The 15,484-nt window shown below is 44.6% G+C and overlaps 1 protein-coding gene across 11 annotated transcripts in view; it reads left to right on the top strand.

Annotated features, from left to right (window-relative positions):
- LOC123773583 (RNA-binding protein Raly) overlaps window positions 1–15,484 on the top strand; it is a 713,369-nt gene that overhangs the window by 483,275 nt on the left and 214,610 nt on the right. For all 11 annotated transcript variants that reach the window (XM_069312447.1, XM_069312456.1, XM_069312454.1 and 8 more), the window contains one exon: window positions 10,676–10,783. In XM_069312447.1, the coding sequence (XP_069168548.1) occupies window positions 10,676–10,783 (108 nt within the window). The remainder of the gene's footprint in view (window positions 1–10,675; window positions 10,784–15,484) is intronic.

Genomic DNA, 15,484 nt, shown 5'->3' with positions numbered 1-15,484 from the left:
TTTCCCCCCACAACCAAAGGGGGAAACTGGAGAGCCATTGCCACGAAAATGAAATAACTCCGGTTACATTTCCATCGGAATTTAAACATATATTCTCTGGTGAGAGACATTAGTGACACGCCCGTAAGCTTCCGCCCGTCTCAACTACTCTGTTGCTAGCTGGAATTTCATTACTATTCAGATCCACCTACCTACCCCCCCCCCCTCCTCCATGAATGTGTTTTGAACGCGTTCCGTACCACCGCAGACCTTATTTAATATTCCTTCTCCTAGGATTCGAACCTGAGAATTCGAATCAGGAGAATGGAGCATTTCCCGGGGGGGGGACTGGAGCCTCCAGAGGGATCTAGAGGCTTCAGAGAGATTGGATCCCTTGTTTTTCGTTTTTCTTTAGCGCGTGAAAACTTTTCTTGACGTCATGAAAGCAAGTTTTTTTTTTTTTTTTTGGGTCAATGTGGCTTGCTGCCCAGACTGTGTCACCAGTATGATGTGGCGAAGAGCTGGGATATGAGGATAAGGAGCTGGGATATGAGGACAAGGAGCTGGGATATGAGGACAAGGAGCTGGAATATGAGGATAAGGAGCTGGAATATGAGGACAAGGAGCTCGAATATGAGGACAAGGAGCTGGGATATGAGAGCAAGGAACTGGGTTATGAGGATAAGGAGCTGGGATATGAGGACAAGGAGCTGGGATATGAGGATAAGGAGCTGGGATATGAGGACAAGGAGCTGGGATATGAGGATAAGGAGCTGGGATATGAGGATAAGGAGCTGGGATATGAGGACAAGGAGCTGGGATATGAGGATAAGGAGCTGGGATATGAGGACAAGGAGCTGGGATATGAGAACAAGGAGCTGGGATATGAGGATAAGGAGCTGGAATATGAGGACAAGAAAGTAGAATATGAGGACAATGAGCTGGGATATAAGGACAATGAGCTGGGATATGAGGACAATGAGCTGTGATATCAGGACAAGGAGGCAAAAAGAACGTTTACCCAATCCCCTTAACCATCCTTAGAGCCTTGAACGCCGGACCCTGAAACATACAAGCCCCCTTGCCGTTCCCACCATTACAAGTGTACATATGCGAACCATTCAATTTCCTCCCAACCTAGCCATCAATAATCGATCAAAACAAAGCGTAACACTTAAACGTACGAGAGAATCTGGCGATTGAATGGATCTTGATGAATGGAAATACAGTCTCTAGCGCAATGTTGACATCGATCAGCTGGAACTTGATCGATGAATGGGATTTAGTTCAATTTAAATCCCAAACTAATAGTGAATGATGTATATGCGTTTTGGGAAAGCTGGCGCGATAGTCATATAATATATATATATATATATATATATATATATATATATATATATATATATATATATATATATATATATATATATATATATATATATAATGTGTGAGGGTTGTTCAGTAAGAGAAAATGAGCTTTAAACCATCGTGGATGGTTCGGGCAGTAATGAGGATTGGGCTGTTAGTGGCTTTGCGATAATGTACTAATTACTCATCCAACTCTGTATCTGATGGAGAGGATGTTTTTCTCTCCTTTATCTCTCTCTCTCTCTCTCTCTCTCTCTCTCTCTCTCTCTCTCTCTCTCTCTCTCTCTCTCTCTCTCTCTCTCTCTCTCTCTCTCTCTCTCTCTCTCTCTCTCTCTCTCTAAGTTTCTTGCTTCCTCTGTGACAGCTTGAACTTAAACACTGAGTGACTGAAGAGAGAGAGAGAGAGAGAGAGAGAGAGAGAGAGAGAGAGAGAGAGAGAGAGAGAGAGAGAGAGAGACAGACAGACAGACAGACAGACAGACAGACAGACAGAGACAGAGAGAGACAGAGAGAGAGAGATGAATTAGATTATACACACAATTACACACACAAGATTCTCAGAGCCAGAGTAAGCACTCACTTCCAGACCAGTGCCAACCAGTTGCCAGAGCGATTGGGCACCAATCACACAACCAGACGCAATTGCTCACCGTGGGGGGGGGGGGCAGGGGATCCAGTGCCGTCGTCTGAACTCCGTTTCTCAATTGTTCAGTCCATCTGTTGCGTTAGCCACGCTGCCATTCCGCTTCTGTTGTTTCCTGTTGCTGTTGTTCACGTGGCAACAGTGTGCAATGTTTATGGGGGTTTCCGTTTCAGTTCAGGTGTCATAACTATTGCAATATTCTGTTGTCTTGCAATCTAACAACAGGAGTCTGTTAGTCAGTCCTTGAGTCTGTTCTTGTATAAATAATCAAGTCTCTTAAGTATTTTTTACGACGTAATCATGTCCAGGCAACTCCCAGGAAAGTTCCAATTGAAAAAAAAACTAGATAACTCCTAGGTACCAGTTTACTACTAGGTGAACAGAAGCAACAGATGGCAGAAACTCTACCATTTGTTTCTGCCTTGACCGGGAATCGAACCAGCGTTTGTGCGTGCGTGAGTGTAACCCCTAACATGTCTCAACCACCAACAGGTTTCTTGATCAAAAATATCACAACAATAGCAGCCTTGGACTACCTGACCTTTGACCTTAAACTTATCACTTGTTAGCTTCCAACAAGCAGTGCACATCATTGGTCCTGGGTTCGATCCCAGGCGCCGGCGAGAAACAATGGGCAGAGTTTCTTTCATCCTATGCCCCTGTTATCTAGCAGTAAAATAGGTACCTGGGTGTTAGTCAGCTGTCACGGGCTGCTTCCTGGGGATGGAGACCTGGTCGAGGACCGGGCCGCGGGGACACTAAAGCCCCGAAATCATCTCAAGATAACCTCAAGATATATCATTGCTCCAGGATTCAAGTAACGGAACATCACATTATAAATTGCAAATCTTTCTATTAAAACCAATCCAGTAATGGGTGTAGTGTGACACACACCCATTTGCAGGCCTATCCCTTAAAAAAAAAGCTTTGCAACACCCTATTTACAGGAATATCCCTAAAAAAAAGAGCTTTGCAACCCCCCATTCAGCAGCTACCACAATGGGTGAGACCCATAATGGGGGGGGACGCAGAAGCCACGATGGAGAAGGTTATATGAGTTGTGTTGAATTATAAATTAAGGGGTTAATGGGTCTAATTAATGGAATTTATTCGTGATTGGTCCTTGGTAGAGGCAAGCGTGTTAAACGTGGAGCAGGTGGCTTTTGTTGCTGCTGCTGCTGCAACTGCTGCTGTTCATGCTGCTGTTCATGCTGCTGCTGTTGCTGCTGCTGCTGCTGCTGTTGCTGCTGCTGTTGCTGCTGTTCATGCTGCTGTTCATGCTGCTGTTGCTGCTGCAGCTGTTGCTGTTTTACTCCTGATAATTACCTCACGAGTCGAAGTTATTCCAATTTTCTCTTTCAGAGTTGAGAACTGGAAGAGACGAGTTCTTATTAGCAGTCAGAGCGTTTTGGCTTCCCATAGCTCATGGGTAAGCCTTATCCTACTAGTTTTACCCTAGAACACGACCGGCCAATCGGTTTACAACCAGGTACAGAATTACTGCTGGGTGAATAGGGGGGAACCGTTATGAATTAGTCGCTCAGTCAATCCTCCCTGGCCAGGAATCGAACCCGAACCAACTCAGTTTGTGTGTTTTACCGTAGGGTAATTAGTTAGGTGTAGTTATAGGATGAGAGCTATGCTCGTGGTGTCCCGTCTTCCCAGTACTCTTTGTCGTATACGGCTTTGGTACTATGGATGGTTTTGGCCTCCATCGCCTTCTCACTTGTTCCAATTGTCTACCAATTTTAAAGCGGGCATGTGTGTGTGGGGGGGGGGGGTTGCGTGCGTGCGTGCGTGTAAAGGAAGTGAGTGGTGCGCTTACTTAAACTTATGCACTTGTGTGTTTAAATTCAGCTTCGCTTACAAAACAGTTCCTACTGTTGTTTCTTTTGTTCCCCTCACTATATAAAAGGCAGCAGTGAAGGCTGTTCAAACACACACACACACACACACACACACACACACACACACACACACACACACACACACACACACACACACACACACACACACACACACACACACACAGCTCAGGAATCTGTACACCAGTTGATTGACGGTTGAGAGGCGGGACCAAAGAGCCAGAGCTCAACCCCCGCAAGCACAATTAGGTGAGTACAATTAGGTGAGTACACACACACACACACACACACACACACACACACACACACTACCAATTGATTGACAGTTGAGAGGCGGGACCAAAGAGCCAAAGCTCAACCCCCGCAAGCACAAATACGTGAGTACACACACACACACACACAAACACACACACACACACACACACACACTCACATACACACACACACATCATATCTAGATATGATAGGGAAATAGGACCATAGTCATTGCTGTAAACAACCGATGCTCGAAAGGCGGGATCCAAGAGTCAGTGCTCGATCCTGCAGACATAATTAGGTGAGTGCACACACACACACACACACACACACACACACACACACACACACACACACACACACACACACACACACACACACACACACACACACACACACTCAGGATTCACTCACTTCGCTGGAAGACAGAAGAGTTAGGGGGGACATGATCACCACATTCAAGATTCTGAAGGGAATTGATAGGGTAGATAAAGACAGTCTATTTAACACAAGGGGAACACGCACAAGGGGACACAGGTGGAAACTGAGTGCCCAAATGAGCCACAGAGATATTAGAAAGAACTTTTTTAGTGTCAGAGTGGTTGACAAATGGAATGCATTAGGGGGTGATGTGGTGGAGGCTGACTCCATACACAGTTTCAAGTGTAGATATGACAGAGCCCGATAGGCTCAGGAATCTGTACACCTGTTGATTGACGGTTGAGAGGCGGGACCAAAGAGCCAGAGCTCAACCCCCGCAAACACAACTAGGTGAGTACACACACACACACACACACACACACACACACACACACACACACACACACACTCACACACGACTGTCCACACAAGGAATGGCAGGAGAAAGTTGTTTCAATTTTTTACCACTGATACACAATATTAAATGCGACTGGAAGACTCAAACCACAATATAACCCGTTTTCGTATCCCCGTCTTGACAGCGTCTAGCCAATAACTCAACGATAACATCAATTGTTTACACTCTTGGTATAAACAAAGGAGAAACTGTTCGCCTGAGGGGCAAAATGCTGTCATTTTTAACACGGTCGGAATCTGCGTTTCTGTCCGGTTCGTGGAGCGACAATTCGGTTTATTTATGCGTTATTGTCGCGTTCTGTGAGAAATCCGGATTTCTCGGATTTGTCTCGGGAGTTCCGTTAGATAAACCGGTTTTCGTGGGCCTGTTCGTCTCTTGTTTTGTTAGATAAACCGGTTTTTCGCTTTAATGATTCTTAATGATGATTTAATTTACTGTTCTGTGAATTATTCTACTTAAAAAGTGAAGCTATTTTTGCGCTCTGAATTCGTTCTCGGAGTTACAGTATAGAGTGTTTTTAGATTAGAGACACAGAGAGGTGGAACCTGTTGGAGTTTCCTGCGGTGTAGGGGGGGGGTATGGGGGAGGGGTTTGGGGGGGGGGATTGGTGGGGAGGGGAGGATGGGGGGGGAAGGGAAAGAGAGGGGAGTGCACAAATTATTCTCTCCCTCTCTCTTTCTCTCTCTCTCCCTCTCTTTCTCTCTCTCTCTCTCTCTCTCTCTCTCTCTCTCTCTGATTTTCGACACGTGGAAAATTAATTTCATATGCAGATAAATGTAAAGCACTTTATGCAGGCCACAGTAATGTTCAACACGAATACATAATGACCAAAATGGCCCTGAGGTGAAATAGACTTTGCTGTTGCCTCTGGCTCCTGTATACATACGTATACATACGTGTACATACACTGTATATGAATGTATACAGTGACACACCTGGTACCAAGTTCACAGTAAATTTCTCCGTGTCTCTTTCCCTTTCACCCTTTACATATCTCACCACCTCCATTCCTATCACTCTCCAGTCCCCTTAGCCCCATTAGCCCCTTAACACCCTTCCCATACTCTCCCTCCTCCCCATTCTATCAACCCTTTTTCTCTTATAATTCTCCGGTCTCCTTCACGTAAAGGAAAGAATAAACTAAGCAAAAACAGCCTTAAGGAAACTGAGAAGATTCCAAAGTCTTTGCACTAACACAAAGCTACATGTATACAAGGTTCTAAGTCCGGCGGCATGTAGAATATCCTCCTCTGCATTCCTTTAAGAAAGCTTACTTGCAAAGTCTGCAAGCAGTGCAAGATAAGGCGCTAAAGAGGGCAGCAAAACACACACACACACACACACACACACACACACACACACACACACACACACACACACACACACACACACACACACACACACACACACACACACACGCACACACACACACACACACACACACACAACAGAAGTGTTAGGGGGGATATGATCACCCCGTACAAGATTCTCAGAGGAATCGACAGGGTAGATAAAGACAGGCTATTTAACACAAGGGGAACACGCCCTAGGGCCCTAGGGGACACAGGTGGAAACTGAGTGCCCAAATGAGCCACAGAGATATTAGAAAGATTTTTTTTTTAGTGTCAGAGTAGTTGACAAATGGAATGCATTAGGCAGTGATGTGGTGGAGGCTGACTCCATACACAGTTTCAAGTGTAGATATGATAGAGCCCAATAGGCTCAGGAACCTGTACACCAGTTGATTGACAGTTGAGAGGCGGGACCATAGAGCCAGAGCTCAACCCCCGCAAGCACAAATAGGTAAGTACAAATAGGTGAGTACACTCACAGCACCCTGACAAGAGAGCGCAAGCTTAGCTTAGCTGTCAACACACACACATATCGTGTCAGCAAGGCGGACAGCCCGCCTGCTGTCATACATCATACTGTATATTTACCATTTAAAAACCATTAAACTTCGCCTGTGCCTCTATATACTCTTTACTCCTCCCCCCCCCAAAAAAAGGGGTGATTGATTCCCCAATCACCTCTCACTCCCCTCTCTTTCCCTTTCTCTCTCTTTCCCATTCCCTCTCTTTCTTTCCCCTCTCCCCCTATCTTTTCCCCTATTCTCTGTCCACCAACATCCTCCCTCTCATTCTCTCTCTGTCCAATTACTTGGGCTGGACGGTAGAGCAAAGGTCTCGCTTCATGCAGGTCGACGTTCAATCCCCGACCGTCCATTAAGTGGTTGGGTACCATTCCTTTCCCCCCGTCCCATCCCAAATCCTTATCCTGACCCCTTCCAAGTGCTATAATGGCTTGGCTTTTCCCTGATAGTTCCCTCCCTTCCTACCCTTTCCACAACCTCTCCCCGCACTTTCTGACCCTTTCACACACACTCTCTCACACCACAGTGTACCACAGAGCATCAGACTCTAGTCTAGCCTCACAGAGCTCCATCAGTGGACTCTCACAGAGTCCCCTTGGAGTATATAGAGTGTCACAGAGCAGTTGTGTGCGTGTCTGTGAGGAAGTGTATTGTCTACGAGAGAGTGAAAGCCGAAGCATTAAACTCGCGGAGCCCAGGTCGCCATATACCAGACACACACACTGAGACAGACAGCAACATGGCACTTCTGGGCTTCAGAGAACACAATGGGAGGATTATTGCTGCCTCGGTGTAAGACTGTGTGTGTGTGTGTGTGTGTGTGTGTGTGTGTGTGTGTGTGTGTGTGTGTGTGGGTGTGTGTGTGTGTGTGTGTGTGTGTGTGTGTGTGTGTGTGTGTGTGTGTGTGTGTGTGTGTGTAATTCTTTTCCCCCCATGCAAGTATTCCTGTTTTTTTTTTTAACAAAGCACCTCCATATCCTACACGCAAATATCACACACGCAATTCACACGCACACTGCTCCTAACAAGCACCAGGTGCTTGCCTTGTTCGCTGTTTCTTATAAGGGTTACAAAAGCCTTATTAAAAATTCTCATAATGCACAGCCGCGAGCCCCTACGATAGCCAGATGACGCTGCCCTTACCATTCTTCCACCTCTTTGTTGATATCGTGGAACACAGACCTTGCTGCGATATCTACGATAGCATAACGACCTTACCTTACCACCTGTGATACCTGTGGTATCGTGGAGGTCGTCCGTGGTATTGTAATTGCAAGTCTTCCCCACTAACCTTGTGTGTCAATCCCAGGAGGGTAGGAAAGGTTTAGAATATTACATCTGTCTGTCTCTGTCTGTCTGTCTGTCTCTCTCTCTCTCTCTCTCTCTCTCTCTCTCTCTCTCTCTCTCTCTCTCTTGTTTTGTATATTTCTGGATTTTCTTCTTGTACAATCCGGATTTGTTGAGCCTTCTCTCTCTCTCTCTCTCTCTCTCTCTCTCTCTCTCTCTCTCTCTCTCTCTCTCTCTCTCTCTCTCTCTCTCTCTCTCTCTCTCTCTCTCTCTCTCTCTCTGCTTTCAATATTTCTCGATTTTCTTCTTATACACTTTTCATACAGTTATCATTTAATACACAATTATACATATTGTATTAACTTATTTAATAAAAAAATTCTTATTCTAAGAATTTTTTATTAGTAAACTGGTTTTCTATATTTATTGTATTGTCTCCAAGTTTAACATATTGTTTTATTCAAGAATTTTACACCCAATAATCCTGTAGTGTATTATTTTCATAATCTATTTAATTTATTCACCTATTGTATGATTTCTCCCAGTGGTATGTGTACCCCCTTGAATCTAATGGGTGAATAGAGAGTCGTGTCACTTAATGGGGGGATGATTTTTGGCCTTGTTGAAATGGGTCGAATGATAACCCCCTTACGAGTTAATTTATGATATCAAACTGATGGTTGAGGGTAGCACAACCTTGTTATTAATACCGAGTGTAATTATATCACCGCGGACCCTTGGTATTACTAACTTGGTCTCAACTAATTGCTGTGCAGAACTAATCATTGCCAATTACTGCGTAATTTGTGGGAAATAGGTTCAGTGGTGCGGTGCTTGAATCAATTAGCAGGAAAATACTTACATCATCTCTTCCCCCTCCCTGTCTGGGACCTGGTGCTGGGTGCTAGGGGTTGAGGCTCCTAGGTGCTAGGGTAAGGGGTCTCCCTGCTGCTAGGTGCTAGGGTGAGAGATCCCCCAAGCTATTGTCCAATAGTCCAATAGTCCAAGCTAAGGACTATTGGCCGTAACCTAGCTCCTTGTCCTCGTAACCCAGCTCCTTGTCCTCGTATCTTAGCTCCTTGTCCTCGTAACCCAGCTCCTTGTCCTCGTATCTGAGCTCCATGTCCTCATATCTTAGCTGCTTGTCCTCGTAACCCAGCTCCTTGTCCTCGTATCTGAGCTCCATGTCCTCGTAACCCAGCTCCTTGTCCTCGTATCTCAGCTCCTTGTCCTCGTAACCTAGCTCCTTGTCCTCGTAACTCAGTTCGTATAGCATCCCTTGTCTACCTATCCCATTTTGTCCTCGTATCCTTTCCCCTTGTCCTCATATCCCTTTCCCTTATCCTAAGATCCCTTTTCCTTACCCTCATATCCCATCCAAGTGGTATATATTTATTCTGGATTAGCGCCTTATACTGGTAATCATCTCACCTCATCCCCGATAAGATAGGCTTGACATCTGTGGGATATCTCAAGGGATATCATCAGGGGGATATCTTTTCCCCTGTGATGGATATCACTTGGACTTTGGAAGGGCCCCAGATATGCGATTCGTGTCCTAATTGACTTACGAAAGTCATCTAAGTTGGTTGAAACCCGTGAAGTTATTCGCGTTTTCAAGCTGGAACTTGAATGACTTTTGTGGGCATTTTGGGGGGACGTTCGTCCGGAACGAACGCATGTTCGTTCATTCGTCCGTTCGGAGACATCGTAAATGGTCGTCCGTTCGTTCGGAGACTTCGTAAGTGGTCGTTCGTTCGTTCGGAGACATCGTAAGTGGTCGTCCGTTCGTTCGGAGACTTCGTAAGTGGTCGTTCGTTCGTTCGGAGACGTTCGGAAACTGGTGAAAGGTAGGGAAGGTGGTGAAGGGTAGGGAAAGTGGTGAAGGGTAGGGAAAGTGGTGAAGGGTAGGGAAGGTGGTGGAGGGTAGGGAAGGTGGTGAAGGGTAGGGAAGGTGGTGAAGGGTAGGGAAGGTGGTGAAGGGTAGGGAAAGTGGTGAAGGGTAGGGAAGGTGGTGAAGGGTAGGGAAGGTGGTGGAGGGTAGGGAAGGTGGTGAAGGGTAGGGAAGGTGGTGAAGGGTAGGGAAGGTGGTGAAGGGTAGGGAAGGTGGTGAAGGGTAGGGAAGGTGGTGAAGGGTAGGGAAGATGATGTATAATAAGTTTTTGCATATTATGTATCTAATACATTATAAGTATTTGACATTTGGTTATAAGATAATTATGTTTTAGGATCTGCGACTGTATGCCTTAAAATGATCCGGATCCATGGATTAGTTTCTGAGATAATCCGGATTCGGCTCAAAATCTGCCAAATGAGTGAATATACGTGCAGGGCGGACGGAATCCGGTGGATTTATTTTGTTTAAACAATTATTTAATACAGTAAAAAATATATATGTGTTGTGAGACAGTTCTTATGTGTGTGTGTCTCTCTCTCTCTCTCTCTCTCTCTCTCTCTCTCTCTCTCTCTCTCTCTCTCTCTCTCTCTCTCTCTCTCTCTCTCTCTCTCTCTCTCTCTCTCTCTCAGGATCTATCATGTACTAAATGTTCCCTTCTTGTCTCCATCAGGAATCAGCATGCATAAGGGATACGCATTCGTTCAGTTCACCAACCCGTTCGATGCCCGTTCGGCCTGCATGGGCGAAGATGGACGGGGGGTGTTCGGCCAGATCCTGGGTAAGTACCCCCTATCCCTCACAGTTCTTCGTGTACCCTGCCAGCTAGCAACCGTCTTGGGCACTTTCCCGCCGCCGGATAGATCCCCGCTGAGTCTCCAGCCGCAGCGAAATACCGTCGGCGGAGGCGACGTTTCGAGGAGGAGATGGTGGAGGACGAGGTGTAGCAGCGACGACGTCTGTGTGAGTGTGATGGTGTTCTGCTCGATCCGGTACGATCCTTCTTTGTTTACATAGATGAATCTCCTACAAGAACGATTTTCCTTTGTTTATATGGTGAGATAAACGTCTCGATGCTACAAGAACGATTCTCATTTGGTGAGATGAATCTCTCGATGCTACAAGAACGATTCTCATTTGGTGAGATAAATGTCTCGATGCTACAAGAACGAGTCTCATTTGCTTGTGGGAAGTGTATCTGGTGCTAGAAAAACGGTGTGTGTGTTTAATAGAAGGGAATCCGGATCAAGAAGAACGATTGTTATATGTTTATTGAAAAGATATTTAATGCTATGTGAACGATAAATGTATAATTTTGGTAGCACGAAGCTAAGGTTTCTTCACCGTTAGCAGAACACAACAAGATGGCATTTGTTTTGGTGTGAATAGCTCGGTGGAAGATGTTGATCAGACCACACATTAGAAAGTGAAGGGACGACGACGTTTCGGTCCGGCCTTTACCATTCTCAAGTCGATTGGTCCAGGACGGACCGAAACGTCGTCGTCCCTTCACTTTCTAATGTGTGGTTTGGTCAATATATTTCAGCCACGTTATTGTGACTCCTCGCCTGTCGCTGGAAGATGGTATAGTCGCTGTTGAAAGATTTCTTGCAGGTTTTAAGAATGCGATAATGCACGCTCCGAAGAATGACGAGTTTAAGAATATAATGCAGTTTAAGAATAGGCAGCAGTTTAAGAATAGGCAGCAGTTTAAGAATAGGCAGCAGTTTAAAAATAGGCAGCAGTTTAAGAATATAATCAATGCTATAACGACAGCCTGACTAATCTCGAGCGACGAGACTTTTGAGTATGTCAAATCAAAATCAAATGTTTATTTAGGTAAGGTACATACATACAAGAGATTTTACAAAGAGTGATGGATTTATAGATAGAGCTAGTACATACAGTGCCTAAAGCCACTATGTCTCAATCATACAATCAATACATATATACATATACAATACAATACAATACATATATATAAAAAAAATGAACAATCGCTATGAGGTCGATTATACATTTAAAGGGATTTTCAACTCTAATACTGATCGTCAATTGATCAAAATTTTAACTAAACGATGAAAAAGGCCGATTTTTTTCGTGGCCCGATTTTTCGACCCACGAAAAACTCACAAGAAAAAAAAATCCCTAAAGAAATATTGTCGACTGAATAGAGGTTCCACAGAGGTTCTGAATAACCCAGAGGTTTAAAGTGGTTGGGTATAAAGGATCAAAACGCCTCTGCTATTGCCCCGAGCGAGAACTGTATTTTGTTTTTCATTTATAGCCGTCATTTTTTCACGGGTCATTTCACCGCCACGACATTTGCATCTTCACGAGTTTGAGGGATAATGTTGAGGTGAAAATTGTAGTTTTCTTACGTTTCAGTTTGGTCTGGTTCTTCCAAGAGGTTTTCAAGAGGTTAGTGTTGTGTGTGTGTCTTGGGTATGGTGGGGAGGACGAGGGGGGGGGGGGGGTTTGGTGGATTATAGAGCGGATTCCATTAACATAATTTATCTTGCCTAAGGAAGTTGTCGCCACAGATGGGAAAGTTCAGGTGGGACTTGAATGAAGTTTTCTTGAAGTGAAGTTCCTATGAACGTTCATGAGTTTGACGTCTTGAAACGTGAGCGGTACATGAATTTAGGATGGGACCGGGGGGGGGAAGGGATAGGGGAAAGGAATGGTGCCTAACCATTCAATGGACGATCCGGGGATTGAACACCGACCCGCATGAAGCGAGACCGTCGCTCTACCATCCAGCCCAAGTGGTTGGGATTGATATTAGAGAAACACACAGAAATTTATATCACATCAGGAAACCTGTGAGAACCTATTTGGCACCACACACAGAGATCACACTAACGTGATGCATCAAATGAACAAATCCACAAGGGCCGTGACGAGGATTCGAACCTGCGTCCGGGAGCATCCCAGACACTGCCTTAATCGACTGAGCTACGACAGGGTAAAAGGGTTGAAACCGAAGTTCTACTGAACTTACTGGATCCCGTAGCCTCTCCGAGGCACAAACCAGGATTTTACACAACCTCGAATCCTCGTCACGGCCCTTGTGGATTTGTCCTATTTGGCACATTTACAATCACACAAAATCCAACAATACACAATTGTTGGATTTCTCCAGGTCGTCCTTCGCCTTGTGGAGGACGACCTCCTCCATTCTGACGACCCCCGGAGCCAGGAAGCCTCTAGTCGTCCCTCTTCCTTGATCTGAAGCAGCTCAGCGCTCTATAAGCCACTAACAAAATGGCGTGAGAGTTTTTGCCAGTGGCTCATATATTATGCAGTAAACCAAGCATTATCTTCTCATGTGAGCAGTTCGTGGTCCTCGGGTTCATGGACCATGGTCGTTCATGGTCTTTGGTCGTTCCGGTGTGAATAAAGGCCTGATATATTTGCCGAAGACACGGGTATACCCCCACTGACATACAACCGTTAGATTCCCAGAAACTCGTTCCATTCAGCTTAGTCCCCAGTTTGCTGGAAACCTGTATCGTGTATTCAAACGCTTGTATTATACACGTGGTTTACAGTGAAATAGGTAAACCCCTTCGTGTTAAAATTCTTTTTCGGACTGTAGCTTTGGCCCTCTAACACCGCTGATGTTAGGGGGCTCTTTCTCAGATGGTAAGTTCAGGGAGATCTAATTTCACCTGATTTAGCTGGCAACTTTAAGGATTTGCTACATTTTCAGATAGTACCTTGAGTCCTTTCTCTATCGTGCTCCTTTCCGCTCTCCTGCATGGGCTGGAGTTCAATTCTAGCAGCCATTCACACACACAGAGAGGGGGGAGACAGGTAGCCTTGAAGCCACACACACATACATCACACACATACACTATTTAGAATTGTCCCCAAGTTATCTCAGATAGCTTTCTCTCTCTCTCTCTCTCTCTCTCTCTCTCTCTCTCTCCCTCCCTCCCTCCCTCTCTCTCTCTCTCCTCTTTCTCTCTCTCTCTCTCTCTCTCTCTCTCTCTCTCTCTCTCTCTCTCTCTCTCTCTCTCTCTCTCTCTCTCTCTCTCTCTCTCTCTCTCTCTCTCTCTCTCTCTCTCTCTCCCCTCTCTCTCTCTCTCTCTCTCCCCTCTCTCTCTCTCTCTCTCCAAGGCTGAGGAGGAAAGAGAGGAGACTATTAGCAGCTTAACTTATGGGAAGGGGAGAGCCACTGGGAGTTATGGTGTCTGCGCGTGACGAGGGGAAACGGGAGAGAAAGAAATGGAAGAGAAGGAGGATAGTGAAGATAGGAAAAATAAAAAAGATGGCAATAACAAGGAATTGGGAAGAAAGACAGAGGGAGGGATAAAGAACAAGGGATGATGTAGAAGGGTAAAAGAAGGGGTAAAGGAGAAAGAGGGAATAGGAAGAAAAGGAGAAATAATAAGGAATTAAAAAGGGAAGTACAAGAGCACGAAAGGGAAAAGAAAAAGAGGGAAAGCCCCAAAAGAGGTTAAAATAGGTAAAGAATAAGAGAGGGAAGAAAATGGGAAGTAAGAAGATAAGAATATGAAAGAAATGAGAAGGAGAAGAATATAATGAGAGGAAAATAATATAGGAAATGAAGGCTGGGGAAAAGGAAGGGTAGAATAGCAAACTTCAACTATCCTTTCTACTCTGACAGTGTTAGTATACTTTGTATCTAGTGTCAGTATGTCAGTATACCAATGTTAGTATACTTTGTACCTAGTGTCAGTATGTCAGTATACCAATGTTAGTATACTTTGTACCTAGTGTCAGTATGTCAGTATACCAATGTTAGTATACTTTGTATCTAGTGTCAGTATGTCAGTATACCAATGTTAGTATACTTTGTACCTAGTGTCAGTATGTCAGTATACCAATGTTAGTATACTTTGTACCTAGTGTCAGTATGTCAGTATACCAATGTTAGTATACTTTGTACCTAGTGTCAGTATGTCAGTATACCAATGTTAGTATACCTTGAACCTAGACAGATTGAGTATACCTTGCACCAAGGCAAAGTTAGTATACCTTGCATCTAGACAAAATTAGTATACCTTGCACCTATACAAAATTAGTATACCTTGCACCTATACAAAATTAGTATACCTTGCATCTAGACAAAGTTAGTATACCTCGCATCTAGACAAAGTTAGTATACCTTGCATCTAGACAAAGTTAGTATACCTTGCATCTAGACAAAGTTAGTATACCTCGCATCTAGACAAAGTTAGTATACCTTGCATCTAGACAAAGTTAGTATACCTTGCATCTAGACAAAGTTAGTATACCTTGCATCTAGACAAAGTTAGTATACCTTGCATCTAGACAAAGTTAGTATACCTCGCATCTAGACAAAGTTAGTATACCTCGCATCTAGACAAAGTTAGTATACCTTGCATCTAGACAAAGTTAGTATACCTTGCATCTAGACAAAGTTAGTATACCTTGCATCTAGACAAAGTTAGTATACCTCGCATCTAGACAAAGTTAGTATACCTCGCAT

This window comes from Procambarus clarkii, chromosome 72, assembly GCF_040958095.1.
Source record: "Procambarus clarkii isolate CNS0578487 chromosome 72, FALCON_Pclarkii_2.0, whole genome shotgun sequence".
Classification (NCBI taxonomy): domain Eukaryota; kingdom Metazoa; phylum Arthropoda; class Malacostraca; order Decapoda; family Cambaridae; genus Procambarus; species Procambarus clarkii.
The sequence above is the reverse complement of the archived record's forward strand: the minus strand, read 5'-3'. Positions and strand labels throughout refer to the sequence as shown.